General features: G+C 44.4%; 2 protein-coding genes across 2 annotated transcripts in view; one reads left to right on the forward strand and one right to left on the reverse strand.

The window, feature by feature from the left end:
• Ddx58 (DExD/H-box helicase 58) overlaps nt 1-10,249 on the reverse strand; it is a 40,782-nt gene extending 30,533 nt beyond the window's left edge. Inside the window, exons 1-2 of the mRNA XM_005362367.3 lie at nt 9,847-10,249; nt 2,063-2,197 (exon numbers count right to left, since the gene is read on the reverse strand). Of these exons, the coding sequence (XP_005362424.1) occupies nt 2,063-2,197; nt 9,847-9,952 (241 nt within the window). The 5' untranslated portion in view covers nt 9,953-10,249. The remainder of the gene's footprint in view (nt 1-2,062; nt 2,198-9,846) is intronic.
• Nucleotides 10,250-15,271: 5,022 nt separating this feature from the next.
• Nucleotides 15,272-15,520, forward strand: part of Smim27 (small integral membrane protein 27) — a 26,171-nt gene continuing 25,922 nt past the window's right edge. The window contains exon 1 of the mRNA XM_026786675.1: nt 15,272-15,476. The gene's annotated coding sequence lies outside the window, so the exon portion shown is untranslated. The remainder of the gene's footprint in view (nt 15,477-15,520) is intronic.

Genomic DNA, 15,520 nt, shown 5'->3' on the forward strand with positions numbered 1-15,520 from the left:
TAGACCAGGCTGGTCTCGAACTCACAGAGATCCGCCTGCCTCTGCCTCCCGAGTGCTGGGATTAAAGGCGTGCGCCACCACCGCCCGGCTTCACGGTTTTATTGTAGTTAAAAAAAATTATAAAATTTACCACCTAACCACTTTTAACTAAGTTCAGCAATGTCGAGTAAATTGATTATGGCAAAAGGAGCTCAAGGGTGTTTTCCTCGTGCGAAAACCGTAACTCTATGCCCATGAGCAAAGCCTTTACCCCTCGCTCCATCTCCTGCAAACACCATTCTGTTCCTATGGCTCAGAGTCGGTTTGGCGTGGGTGGAACACTTACAGCACCGTGGCTCACTTACTTGGTACAGCCGTCTCCAGGTTCACCCACGTGGTAGCATAAGTGAGCTTCCCTTCCTCTGGAGAACTAGAACGGATTCTGCTGTAGGCGTGTACCATGTGTTTTTCTCCTTACATTTGATTTTTTTTTAACTGTTTATTCATTCTGTGATGCTGAGATACGTTTGAGTCTAAGGCCTCACCATGACCTGGGGGAGTGCTACCACCTGGATGGATACTATTTGGGATAAAGGTTGTTTGCACGACTTGTATTTTAGCTGTGGTGGGAAGCGCAGCTATGAACATGAGTGCAGAATTTGCTCTTAAAAGCTTTGTTTTAATTCTTTAGGGGAAAATTCCAGCTATGGATCTTCTGGATAATGCAATGGGTGTTTGTTTGTTTGTTTGTTTTTAGGAAACTCTAGTTTCCACAGCAGCGATACCACTTTATAGTCTACAAACAGTGCACAAACCTTAGAGTTTCCCCATATCCTCACAGGAGGAATAGGTGCAGCAGTTACTCCCTGGAGATTTCCCTCCCATTTCATTGAGGGCGAGTGACTTTGAGCATCTTTTCACATGTGTGATGGCTAGTTGTATGTCCGGAGAAATGTCAAACCCTTTCTTTTTATTAGGAGTGGGACAGGGCGGGGGCACCGGAGTGCCACAGCGCATGTGTGGAGCTGGAGAACTATCTGCAGGAGCTGGCTCTCCCTGTCCACCTTGTGTTGAGGCAGGGTCTCTCTTTTTGTTTCTGCCATTTACAAGGCTAGCTGGCCCACGAGCTTCTGGGCCACTCTTCTGTCTCTACCCCATCTCATGTAAGAATGTTGGGAATTCAGATGCACACAGCTGAATCCAGCTTCTTCACATGGGTGCTGGGAACCCAATCCTGTGCAGCAAGCCCTCTCATGAGCTGAGCCCTCTTACCAGCCCACCTGAGCAGCCAATCCACTTTGTCTATTATTTCAACCAGGTTTCCTCTGTTGAGTTACAGGAGTTCCTAATGTTATATAATATATATCCTATATATTATAGATACTAATCCCTCACCAAATGCATGATTTGTATTATTTTCTCCCATTCTACGGGTTGATCTTCCACTCTGGCAGTTGTGAGCTTTGATATACAAAGATTTTCAGATTTTATGCAGCCCCATTTGTCTCTTTGTGTTCTTCCTGGCTATGTGCTTGACATCACGCCTGCAAACGGACATGTTTCACCCCTCATGTTCCAATAGATATGTTTTAAAATTCCCACAATATAGATGTTTAACTTATCCACTCCTTCCGTTTGGTCACAAGGCATTTGTTTGGTTCCCTAACAATGTGTTTAGTTTGGCTCAGGTGGAACTTTATAGCTATGGCAACTTATGCTATAAAATTTAATGCCACATGCCTCCAATTCAGCGGGATTGTCATTCACGTTCACATAGCTGCGCCATGGCGTAATGGGCCTCAGTGTCAACACTATAAAACTGACTTGCTCGTTCTCCTCTTGAAAGACATTGGTATTCTAGTAACACGATCGCCTCTCCCCCAGTTAAAACAATCCTGTAGGTTCCTGTGGATGTTTCTGGTAGATAATTCTATCATCTGCCTGAATATGGTCCTTACCTGTCCTTGAACAACGAGGCACGAACTACACACAGACGCCTCAAAATTAATCCCTTTTCCCTTACGGCATTCGAACTCAGCAGAGTGAAGTAACTCTGGTTTGTGAGTGAGAAGAAGGAACCAACCTGCACTGTACAGGGCATCCAAAAAGGCCCGGAACCAGCCTTCCGTCTGCAGCTGCAGCAGGTACTGGAGGAACAGGGAGGCAGCTTCCATGGGGCCCTTGTTGTTTTTCTCAGCCTGGATGAACTGGACCACCTCTGCAATCAGAAGCCAGGACAGGTGAGCAGCCTGCAGAACCACTCCTCACTGGAGGCGAAACAGGCCAGCCCCTCCCACCTGGGCTGGAAGTCATAACCACACAGCAGAAGCAGCTTTGGGAAGCAGCAGACTCTGCTCATTCATCAACACACACTTCCCATCCTTTACACAAGCGGGTTCAGAGCTCCGAGCATGCACTCCGCAAAACGAGCGTGTTCAAGGCTTTTGAAAAAATAAATAGAAAAGCTCTCCGCAGTTGGCAGAAGTCACAGTGGAGGGTGTTACATAGAAGGAAGCAATGGCTGGACTAAGAGGGTGGGGTGGGACCCCATGGCATCAGTAATCTGTGCAGCAGACGCAGTACGCAGCTTGAATTAAGAGTACGTTTGTGATCTTTTGTTCTGGGTTCTTGCTAAGAGTGAAAAATACAGCAGAAAAATGGAAAAAGAGGGCGCTAAAGAGACCAGTGAGAACAGGGGCCAGGAAACACTAGCAATTGCTAGCTTCAAAATGGTATTCATTTTGAATAGACATGCTAACTCTACCTAGGAAGTAAACAAACCACTCTCTGACTGTGGTCCCACATAGCCAATGTTTTTCATAGCAGATAGAGTACAAATTCCAAAGGAGGGAGCCAGTTGCCAGTGTGGTTTTCTGTGCATTCTTAGAGACTAGGAGACCCGGCCTGCAACACTTAACGAAGGTATCTGGAAAGAGCAAGGAAAGGAAGGCTTCCGCCTTAGCTCTCACTTAAGGGTCTCTATCAACAGCAAAGTTCCTGTCAATAGTCACACTTTCTCTAGTCAAGGGGAGAACTTGGTGGACTTTAGAGTCTGGACTCCACCCCAACTATTGAATTACTGTAAAAAGAAGCCCTTTATCTATTTCACAGCCACTCTGGCCTCTCTTCCCTTTGCACTAGACAGCCATTAACCAACTTTACAAGATTTTGTTATTCCAGATTTTTCAGGCCTTGTAAGGCAAGTACTCTATCATGGCGCTATCGCCCGGGCTCTCATCTGGACATCTATGTGAGTGGTTCCATGTAGCATATGGTCTCTGCAACTGGCATCTTTCGTTTAACATGTTTTAAGGTTCGTTCATCTTGTACATGCTATCATTCCTTTAATAAAAAGCTATAAGAACGTAACAAGCCAATGAAATCCCGTCGCTCGGCAGGCACTGGGGCCGTGCCTACTCTTTGGGTATTATAAGTAGAAATGCAACGAGCGCTTCTCTTGGTCACTAGCTGTTGCTGTGAAGAGATGTCATGACTGTGGCAACTCGTATTAATTGGGGGCTGTGTTGGGGAGTAAGTCCATTGTCATCAGGGCAGGGAGGAGGACCTCACGCATGGTGCTGCAGCAGTACCTGAGAGCTACATCCTGAGCTGCAGGGAGAGAGAGAAAGAGAGGGAGGGAGGGAGACCGGGATTAGTGTAGGATTTTGAGACATCACCCAGTGACATTTCCTCCACGGAGGTTGCACCTACTCCAACAAGGCCACACTTCCTACTTCTGCTAGTCCTTTCAAACAGTTCCTCCACTCTGGTGACTGAGCACTCAGATATTCAGGGGGCCGCCCATTCAGACAGCCACAGTGCTCACAGACAGGTTTGTGCAAACGCGCTTCTCTTGGGTACACATATAGATGTGAGACTGCTGGGCCTTGCGCTAGCTTCATTTGAACAGAGTGCAGAATGGATACACCGTTTTCCAAAGAAGCCGCGCAACTTTGCAACCCCACTAGCAAACTGAGATTTATTTTCTACACATCCTAACTGGTGCCTGTGACCATCTTTCTCCTTAAGCCATCTGTATGAGTTGCCTGTGGCTGCAGCGACACCTTGACACAAACCACATAGCTCAAGGCAATGGAGACACTTTTGCACAGCTCCAAGCCTGTACATCAGAAATCAAGGTGTTGGTGGGGCGATGCTAACATTGAGGACTAGAGGAGCGCGCTTCCCTTGCCTCTTACAGCCTGGGTGGCCATCAGGATCCCTCATGCCCTCCAGTCTCTGCCCATCTTCACGCTGTGTCTCCACAGCTGCCTTGTAGGTCTCTCCCTACACCTTGCCTCTGTCTCCACAAAGCATCTTCTTGGTCTTTATGCCTTCACATCTTATAAGGGTATCAGTCGCATAGTATACCACCTTACTCCAATAGGACCCCACTTTACCTCTGCAAAGACCGCATCTCCAAATAAGATCATGTTCTGAGCTACCTGGAATTAGCACTCCAACATAATTCAACTCACAACAGCGACCAATCTGGTCACTTCTAGCTTCCCTGGGTCCGCAACCTTACCTCTTGAGTCCTAACATCTGTCCTATTGCTCACAGCTGTGCTCTTGCCTTCTGTGACATGATCTTCCCTTAGACCAGCTGCCACTGATTTACCACAACGACCAGATTTATCCCAGACACAGCAAAGGCCTTCCAGGTTAGACCCTGGGCAGTTCAGACTCTGCACTTTGTAGAGCTCATCCTGCTGCCTACCATACCCAATACGGCTGCTTACAAGTCAGTGATAATCCCATCAAGATCACCAGGATTTCAACGCAGAGAAAAGCCCGTCTTTTGGGGAAATCAACAGCTCCCACTGTTTACTTTTCTGGGGCCCCCATGTGATGTTATCGGCAGCTTCCCAAGGTAGAGGCTTTTAAAGCTCCTCTCTGTGGAGCCTCTGGCTAGGACACTTAGCATTGTTTACGATAACTGTGTGCTTATCATCTTCTTCCTAACACTGTTACATGGACAGGTTTCATTCTACTAAACATGTGTTCAGACAGTGTCACTAGGAAATGGATGCTGCCTATACCCTCATCCATATTAATATGTGTGGTGGAGGGGTTTGGAGAGATGGCTCAAGTGGTTAAGAGCATTGCCTGCTCTTCCAAAGGTCCTGAGTTCAATTCCCAGCAACCACATGGTAGCTCACAACCATCTGTAATGAGGTCTGGTGCCCTCTTCTGGCCTGCAGACACACACACAGACAGAATATTGTATACATAATAAATAAATAAATATTTTTTTAAAAAATGTGTGGTGGACTCTCAGTCATTCTTACCACATTAAACAGTGCCTATAAGCTCATCCATATTAATATGTGTAATTTAACAATATTGTTGAGATGCTTGGTAATACCCCCGTTTCCTGAGTTATAAGATGCCCTCTCATATTTATTACCCAACAAGCTGCATTGTGGAGCGGGTGGTGGTGGGGCACACCTTTAATCCCAGCACTCGGGAGGCAGAGGCAGGCGGATCTCTGTGAGTTCAAGGCCAGCCTGGTCTACAGAGCTAATTCCGGGACAATCAGGGCTACACAAAGAAATCCTGTCTCGAAAAACAAATAAACAACCAAAAAAAGTCTTAATACTTCTAATCCTTTCAAACAGTGCCGCTCCCTGCTGGTTAATCATTCTGATGGGGCCATTCTTACACAAACCACCACAGGGGTCTCAGGAAGGCCTAATTCTGCCTATAGAGAATCTTAGCTCTTTAAAGACAGGCTACAACCTACAGCCTACAACCCACAACTAGCACGGGCCTTCCTTGCATCATCCGGTTTGATACTTTCTGTTTCCTGGTTTATTTAAGTTACTAAATGTGATGTTTTTCTCCCTTTCTAGAAAATGAGACTAGTGCAATCATCTTTAAATTTGTGGATCTTTTTCTTTAACCTCTGGTCAGCATTTTAAAAATATCGACATGAAATGTGATGTCTTCTTCCTCCTCGCTTCTGAGGCAAGGAATTTCACATGCATTTATTATTATTTTTCCAAACTCTTTACTGATTTGTTATTTAAACAAAACTATTACTTTAAAACTCTTAGCTAAACTAACAAAAAGAGAGGAAGACCCACATTGACAAACTTAGAATTTTTTTTTTTTTTAAAAAGGGTTTAGGGGCTGGAGAGATGGCTTAGCAGTTAAGAGCACTGACTATTCTTCCAGAAGACTCTGGTTCAATTCCCATCTCCCACATAGCAGCTCACAACTGTCTGTAATTCCAGTTTGAGGAGACCCAATACCCTCACACAGACATACACTCAATGTGCATAAAATAAGAATAAATTATTTTTTTAAAAAAAAAGTCTAATTAACCGGGGTGGTGGTGGCGCACGCCTTTAATCCCAGCACTAGGGAGGCAGAGACAGGTGAATCTCTGTGAGTTCAAGACCCGCCTGGTCTATAAGAGCTAGGTCCAGGACAGGCACCAAAGCTACACAGAGAAACCCTTTCTCGAAAAACCAAAAAGTCTAATTAAATGCACAAAATCATTAGGAGGTACTTGGAAAACTTGTACTTAAAACAAACTAGAAGAAACTGACAAATTCCTAGCCACTTACAGCCCATCCAAATTTAATCAAGAGGATATAACCAAACAGGTCTATAACAAAAAATGAGATTGAAACAGTAATAAAACAGAAGTTTCCCGACAAAGGAAAGCCTAGAACTAGACGGGTTCACTGCTGAATTCTACCAAACCTTTAAAGAAAAGCTAACATAAATATTCTTCAACATATTCCATAGACCAGAAGGGGAAGGGACACACATTCTACGAAGCTAGCATTACTCTGACAGCGCAATTAGATTAGTACATGGCAGGAAGGAGAGAGGGAGGGAGGAAGAAAAACCTTTTTTCTGACGAACATACAAGCCAGTAGCTTTCTGACATGTCTTTAGCAAACTTGGCAAGAAAGAGACCAGAATAAGGGGTTACTAATCACAATAGCCTCAAACAAACAACAAGCCCTAACCAAAGTTCAAAGACTTCTACAATGCAAGTGTCCAAGACAGAAAAAAAAACAAAGAACAATACAAAACAATAGATTTCATCTTAAAGGGAATAAGAGACAGACAGTTTATTCTGGGGCCATTTTCAGTGACCACGGCTCAGGAATACAGATTTAGGTTACCCCAAACTCTATGTTCCAAATGGAAGCAGTCTTAGAAATTTCCATCCATCCATCCATCCATCCATCCATCCATCCATCCATCCATCCATCCATCCATCTATCCATCCATCCATCTATCCATTTACCCACCCACTGATGGACTTTTAGGTTGGTTCTATCTCCAGCCATTGTGAATCATCAGGTGTCTCCCCCAGGTTGCCCCCACCCCACCCCCCACTATTCTCCTCTCTTGCTTCCCCCCTGCTATTTTCTCTGCTCCAAAAGGGTTGCCATGGCAAGGCCGGCCTGCTTCCTTGTCTCTCTGCTCTGGACTCTCCCGGATACCTCTGCTTGCTCTCTCTCACATCTATAATAAAAAACGTTCCCCTAAGAGTGGAGCTGTTATTTCAGGGGTTCTCACTGTCCTCGCTGACATGAAAAAGTGCACAGATAAGACATAGACCCAGGTGTGTACGCCTCTCTGTGCTATGTTGGATTTTGAGTTCTTTCTTTCTTTTTCTTTTGGTTTTTTTCGAGACAAGGTTTCTCTGTAGCTTTGGTGCCTGTCCTGGAACTAGCTCTTGTTGCTGGCCTCAGACTCACAGAGCTCTACCTGCCTCTGTGTCCCAAGTGCTGGAATTAAAGGTGTGTGCCGCCGCCACCCAGCTTCCTCCACATCCTTTGTTGTTACCTGATTCCTTGCTAGACAGCCGAGCTGACTGGGGTGCACTGTCCTTCTGTTAATAATAGCCTTGGCTATTTTGGGTCATTTGTGCTACTTTATGTTTTTTTTTTAATATACAATGGCAAACCTACAGACAGTATTGTTCTAAATAGGAGAAACTAGGAGCATTTTCTCTAAAATCTGGAACGAGACAAGGGTGCCTGTTCCTTCTCCTATTATTCAATATAGCGCTTGAAGTCTCAGCTAGAACAATACAAGAGACATAAATAAAACTGACCCAACTAGGAAAGGGAGAAGTCAAATTATCTCTATTTGCAGATAATATAATCCTAAAAGGACCCCAAAGACTCCACAAGAAAACTCAGCCCTCACAAAAACTTTCACCAGAGTGGCAGGATCCGCAGTACACATAGAGAAAACGGTAGCTTTTCCTACATACCAATAACAAACAGCCTTACCCAGGAAGAAATGGGGAAAGAAGGGATATCATCCACAATAGCTTCAAACAAACTCTAACCAAAAGAGGTGAGAGGCTACTACAGGCTAACCTTTCAAGACACCAAAGAAAAAAATTCATGAAGATAGCAGAAGATAAAAAGATCTCCCAAGATGGGCAGAATTAGTAGTATATCAACATAATCCACATAAAAAAACTCAATCTTCACATCATCTTTACAGACGATTAAAAAAAAATCCTAAAATTCATGAAACTGAAAAGGCCTCCTGGGAGAGAAGGAAGATTCCTTAGCCGGGGAAGAGAGGGAGAGAGAGAGAGAGAGAGAGAGAGAGAGAGAGAGAGAGAGAGAGAGAGAGAAAGAGAGAGAGAGATGGAACACACTTGGTGACGCACACCTTAATCCCAGCACTCGGGAGGCAGAGGCAAGCAGATCTCTGTGAGTTCAAGGCCAGCCTGGTTTACAAGATCTAGTTCCAGGACAGGCTGGAGCAACACAGAGAAACCCTGTCTCGAAAAGCCAAAAGAAAAAAGAAAGAGAAAAAGAAAAAGAAAGGGAGAGAGGGAGGGAAGGAGGGGAAGGGAAGGGGGGAGAGAGAGAGAGAGAGAGAGAGAGAGAGAGAGAGAGAGAGAGAGGAAAATGAAAGCAGAACAGGGGACCATTTGGGGGAGGGAAGGAAACTAACCAGAGAGGAAGGAATGATAAGATTAAAAGAATAGAAGTCACACCACTTGTAAACTGAGGTGTCTTGTGTGGGTTTCCTGTCCTCAGGGTTCAAGGCTAGTCCGGTCACTAGGGTGTCTTTTTCTACTTCTCTCTAGCAGAACTGGGAGTGAGGGGTTTTCTCTGCCTCACTGAACAAACTGTTTAGACTGCAGAGCAAGAAGCCCAGGATTAACCCGCAGTTTCCACCACCGTCCAACACCAGGAAAGACAGCAAGGACTAGTCAAATGAAAAGTAACAACTGTCACCAGGTCGCCTCCCATCACCCCTCGGAGGACATCTCCGTTTGCTCATCTCGGGTGGAAGCACTCACGACAATCTACAAAGTGTCTCAAACAAGTCTCAAAAAAAAAAAAAAAAGCTGGAAGTGAAACACTGTACAAAACCCTAAGCACGTGGAGTCTGGGGAAAGTTTTCCTCTACGGGCTTCCCGTTAGCAACATCCTTTGATAGCATTTTGTGTATGTCGTGTACCTCAGTCCTCATGTTTCACGAGCCCCTCACCTCCACCTTTGCCCTAAAGCCTTGCTCTGTACAGCAATCTACAGTGGGGGGCGGGGAGCGGTTCTTCTTAATCTCTCCTGCCAGGACCAGAGACTCACAGACGATTTCCACAAGTTACTATTCACTTTGCGGGAACTCTGTCCCTGCCCATCAAACCCAGATGCTGTCTAGTCTAATATGCCCTAGCGATCTGACACAAACCTGGTGTTCCTAGGTTAGTTACACAAACTGGCCTAAAGAAAGCAAAAGAAGGGGGGGGGGGGCAGAACCACAATTGGTTTTAGCTTGAGTGATTTAATAAAACAAAACAAACAACAACAACAACAACAAATACACCATCAGCCTGAGAGCCCGCATCGCATCGGGGACCACTCACCATCCTGGAGCCAGGGACCCATGTAGCTGAGGATGTAGGTGGGGTCCAGAGTCTTCCTGACATAGTTTCTGAATGCTTGCAGATTCTGCCGCTGTTCAGCTGTCATTCTGTGGCTCCCCGCGAGCGATGGGCGCCCTGGCTCCCCAAAAGTCGCTTTGGATTTGAGCGCAGAGGGGACTTTTCTAGGCTAGGAGGCACCCTAGGGACAAGCGGCCAGGGCCAGTGCCTGGAAACCGAAACTGCCTCTCAGCGCTGGGGGCGGGGATCCAGTTAAGTTTCGTTTCTGACCCGCGGAGCCTGAGCCGCTGGCCAGGAGGGACCCAAAGGAACCTTGGCAACTGCCTTGAAGTTTGTGCATTGCTTTCGGAGTGGTGCGGTTTGTATTATAAAGTCCGCACAGTTCAAGTGTACAGTTCAATGATTTTCGAAAAATGGAGACACCGGTAACCACTTCCGCCAGATCAGTTGGGTCCTCCTGTAATCTCCGTTTTCACTTTATTAAGAAACTATCACCTCTTTTCCATACCAGTTTGCATCCGCACTCATAGAATTAAAGAACTAAAGTTGACTTGCATCCACTAGGTACAGATAACCTTTCTTCCTTCTTTTCTTTCCTTCTTTTCTTTCTTTCTTTTCTTTCTTTCTTTCTTTCTTTCTTTCTTTCTTTTTTTTCTTTCCTTCCTTATTTATTTATTAGCTTTATAAGCCGGGGCTTATCATTTGTTTCTTTGGTTTTTGTTGTTGTTGTTGTTGTTTTGTTTTGTTTTTTGGTTTTTCGAGACGGGGTTTCTCTGTAGCTTTAGAGCCTGTCCTGGAAATGGCTCTTGTAGAGCAGACTGGCCTCAAACTCACAGAGATCAGCGTGCCTCTGCCTCCCAATTGCTGGGATTCAAGAGGTGCGCCACCACCTCTGTGCCCCCACCCCCAGCCACAGGAGAGCGCTGATTTCTCTCATTGACACCTTACAGTTTCTTTTTTTTTAAAGATTTATGTATTTATTACATGTACAGTGTTTTGCTTGCATGTATACTTGTATACCAGATCTCATTACAGATGGTTGTGAGCCACCACGTGGTTGCTGGGAATTGAACTCAGGACCTCTGGAAGAGCAGCCAGTGCTCTTAACCTCTGAGCCATCTCTCCAGCCCACACCTTACAGTTTCAAAGAGTACAAGTTTTACTTATGTTACATTAAATTTATTCTATGTTCTTTAACACTAAGGTAAGTGGAATTGTTCTTGAATTTTCATTTCCAAATGCTTGCTACCATACAGAAACACAGGTAGATTTTGTTTGTTGACCTTAGATCATGGAACAGCGCTAAACTGATGTCTCTGGAGTGCTGGGATTAAAGGTGCGCCCCACCACCGCCTATGGTGTCTTTATGACATTTATTAATTTCCATGTCCCCAGTCTAGGTGCTTTTCATTTCCTTTTCTTTCCTCCTGCCACCCTGAGGGGCTAATAGGCCTGCGATTGCCCGAGCTTGTCTCCCCTCTGTTTTTAAGGCCCCTTTTCTGGGCCTTCAAGTTGCTCCAGCCTAATAGATTCTCATCTAATTATTTGGGCATTTGAAAATAAGATCACAATTTACCAAAACTGATTCAAGGTAAGGTTTAAAACCATATGAATAGCCTTATGTGTAATAGAGAAATTGAATCCAAACATATACGACAACTGTGACTCCCAGCCCAAACGGTCTCCTTGGTGAACTCCGTTAATACTTCATGTGAAAATGTTACTAGGACAGAGACTCTTAGGACACTAGCACAGAAAGCATTGCAAGAAAATCGCAGACCAATATCCTTTATGAACACAGACAAATTAAAAACGACCCATTGTATGAAAATACTAGTAAATTAAATACAAAAGTATAGTAAAAAAGATGTTACTTAGTCACCAGGAGAGACTTATCCCAGGAATTCTAGGCCTATTTAACTTTCACAAGTCAATCAATGAGACAAACATGTCAGCACAAACCTTCAATACCAGCATTCTAGAGGCAGAAGTCGGAGGGACAGCTTAAGGGTCATCCTAGGCTTCATAGTGAGTTTTGGGCCATTTTAGACTACATAGGACCCTGTCTCAAACAAAACAATAAAATCAATAAAATCTGGCGTGTTAACAAAATAAGTTGAAAAAAAATTCAACACCCATTCATGCTAAAGAAGAAGAAAACTTACAAACTAGAAATGAAAGAAAATGTCATTAATCTGACTGAGAGCATCTGTTGGAGTTTATGTCCAGTCGACAGAAACCTAGACTGAAGGACCCTCAGCTGAGAGTGGCCTCCAGCAGCCTGGTCTGCCTGCCCTCTGCGTGGCACATGTTGACTGCTGCTGGCGATACCTATCATACCTGAAGCATATTATCCCTAGGCAGGCTGCTCTGGGCTCTAGGAAAGGCATTCTGAGCAAGGCAGAGCAAGCAAGCTTGTAACTGCTCTCCTCTGCCGCCCCACAGTTTCTGCTTCAGTGCCTTGAGTTCCTGCTTTGGGTCCCCTGATGATAGATTTGAAAAATAGGAAGCCAAATAAACCCACGTGGTTACTGTATTATCACAGCAACAGAAAGTGAATTACACCAAAATCTCTGGTCACTTCCAAGCAAGATTAAGGAATAAAGTTGGTCAATTCTCATCACTTTTTTTTTTTTTATCAGTTTTCTTTTAGAGCCTCAGGATTGCAGAAGGAAAGAAAAGGAAATAAAAAAGCACCAATACTGGGGACATGGAAATTAATAAAAGTCATAAATAAAGTCGCCAGACGTGGTGGTGGGGCACATCTTTAATCCCAGCACTCTAGAGGCATTGATTTAGCTCTGTTGTATGATATAAGGTCAGCAAACAAAATCTACCTGTATTTCTGTATGGTAGCAACAATTTGAAAATGAAAATTCAAGAACAATTCCATTTACATTAGTGTTAAAGAACATAGAATATACCCATCAAAATCCCAGAAAAATTCTTCAAAGACCTCGAAAGAACGGTACTCAACTTCATTTGGAAAAGCAAAAACCCAGGATAGCCAAAACAATCCTGTGCAATAAAAGAACTTCTGGAGGCATCACAATCCCTGACTTCAAACTCTACTACAGAGCTACAGTACTGAAAACAGCCTGGTATTGGCATAAGAACAGACAGGAGGACCAGTGGAACCGAATCCAAGACCCGGATATCAATCCACACATCTTCGAACACCTGATATTTGATAAAGAAGCAAAAAATATCAAATGGAAAAAAGAAAGCATATTTAACAAGTGGTGCTGGCATAACTGGATATCAACATGTACAAAAATGAAAATAGACCCATGTCTATCACCATGCACAAAACTCAAGTCCAAATGGATCAAAGACCTTAACATAAAGCCAGCCACACTGAACCTTATAGAAGAGAAAGGCGGAAGTACGCTTGAACGCATTGGCACAGGGAACCATCTCCTAAATAGAACCCCAGCAGCACAGACACTGAGAAAAATAATTAATAAATGGGACCTCCTGAAACTGAAAAGCTTCTGTAAAGCAAAGGACAAGGTCAATAAGACAAAACAACAGCCTACAGAATGAGAAAAGATCTTCACATCAGACAGAGGTCCGATCTCCAAAATTACAAAGAACTCAAGAAATTGGACACTAAAAGATCAAATAATCCAATAAAAAAAATGGAGTACAGACCTAAACAGAGAACTCTCAACAGAGGAATATAAAATGGCTGAAAGACACTTAAGGAAATGTTCAACACCCTTAGTCATCAGAGAAATGCAAATCAAAACAACTCTGAGATTCCATCTTATACCTGTAAGAATGGCCAAGATAAAAAACACTGATGACAACTTATGCTGGAGAGGTTGTCTCTGCATTGCTGGTGGGAATGCAAGCTGGGCCAACCTCTTTGGATGTCGGTGTGGCGATTTTTCAGAAAATTAGGAAACAACCTTCCTCAAGACCCAATAATACCACTTTTGGGTATAACCAAAGGATGCTCAATCGTGCCACAAGGACATGTGCTCAACTATGTTCATAGCAGCTTTGTTTGTCATAGACAGAACCTGGAAACAACTTAAATGCCCCTCGATCTCAACTATGTTCATAGCAGCTTTGTTTGTCATAGCCAGAACCTGGAAACAACCTAAATGCCCCTCAATCTCAACTATGTTCATAGCAGCTTTGTTTGTCATAGCCAGAACCTGGAAACAACCTAAATGTCCCTCTACAGAAGAATGGATAAGGAAAATGTGGTACATTTATACAATGGAGTACTACACAGCAGAAAAAAAATAGCAACAGCTTGAATTTTGTAGGAAAATGGATGGAGCTAGAAAACATTATTTTGAGTGAGATAACCCAGACAATTATCACATGTACTCACTCATAGGTGGTTTTTAAACATAAAGAAAGCCAGCCTACAAACCACAATCCCGGAGAACCTAGACAACAATGAGAACACTAAGAGAGACTTACATAGATCTAATCTACATGGGAAGTAGAAAGTAGAAAAAGACAAGATCTCCAGAGTAAATTGGGAGCGTGACGGGCGACCTTGGAGGAAGGTTGAAGGGGGGAGGAGAGAGGCAGGGAGGAAAGCAGAGAAAAATGTAGAGCTCAATAAATATCAATAAAAAATAACATAGAATTCATTTCATGTAACATATGTAAGATTTGTACCCTTGGAACTGTAAGGTGCTGATGGGAGAAATCAGAGCCCTCCCGTGGTGGGGGGCAGGGAAGTGGTGGCGCACGCCTTGAATCCCAGCAATTGGGAGGCAGGGCCAGGCTGATCTCTCTGTGAGTTGGAGGCCAGTCTGGTCTACAGAGTTAGTTCCAGGACAGGCTCCAAAACTACAGAGAAACCCTGTCTCGAAAAACCAAAAACCAAACCAAACCAAAACAAACAAAACAAAAACAAAGAAACAAATAAATAAGCCCTGTCTTAAAAATGTAATAAATAAGTGAAGGAAGGGAGGGAGGGATGGAGGGAGGGAGGGAGGAAGGAAGGAGGGAGGGAGGAAGGAAGGAAGGAAGGAAGGAAGGAAGGAAGGAAGGAAGGTTATCTGTACCTAGCGGATGCAAGTCAATTTTAGTTTTTTAATTCTATGAGTGGGGATGCAAACTGGTATGGCCTCTTTGGAAAAGAGGTGATAGTTTCTTAATAAAGTGAAAACAGAGATTACAGGAGGACCCAGCTGATCTGGCAGAAGTGGTTACTGGTGTCTCCATTTTTCAAAATTCACTTGAACTGTGCGGACTTTATAATACAAACCGCACTACTCCGAAAACAATGCACAAACTTCAAGGCAGTTGCCAAGGTTCCTTTGTCCCTCCTGGCCAGCGGCCCAGGCTCCCTGGATCAGAAACGAAACTTAATGGATCCCCGCCCCCAGCGCTGAGAGGCAGTTTCGGTTTCCAGGCACTGGCCCTGGCCGCTTGTCCCTAGGGTGCCTCCTAGCCTAGAAAAGTCCCCTCTGCGCTCAAATCCAAAGCGACTTTTGGGGAGCCAGGGCGCCCATCGCTCGCGGGGAGCCACAGAATGACAGCTGAACAGCGGCAGAATCTGCAAGCATTCAGAGACTATGTCAGGAAGACTCTGGACCCCACCTACATCCTCAGCTACATGGGTCCCTGGCTCCAGGATGGTGAGTGGTCCCCGATGCGATGCGGGCTCTCAGGCTGATGGTGT

The sequence above is a fragment of the Microtus ochrogaster genome, linkage group LG5 (genome assembly GCF_000317375.1).
Source record: "Microtus ochrogaster isolate Prairie Vole_2 linkage group LG5, MicOch1.0, whole genome shotgun sequence".
Taxonomy (NCBI): Eukaryota; Metazoa; Chordata; class Mammalia; order Rodentia; family Cricetidae; genus Microtus; species Microtus ochrogaster.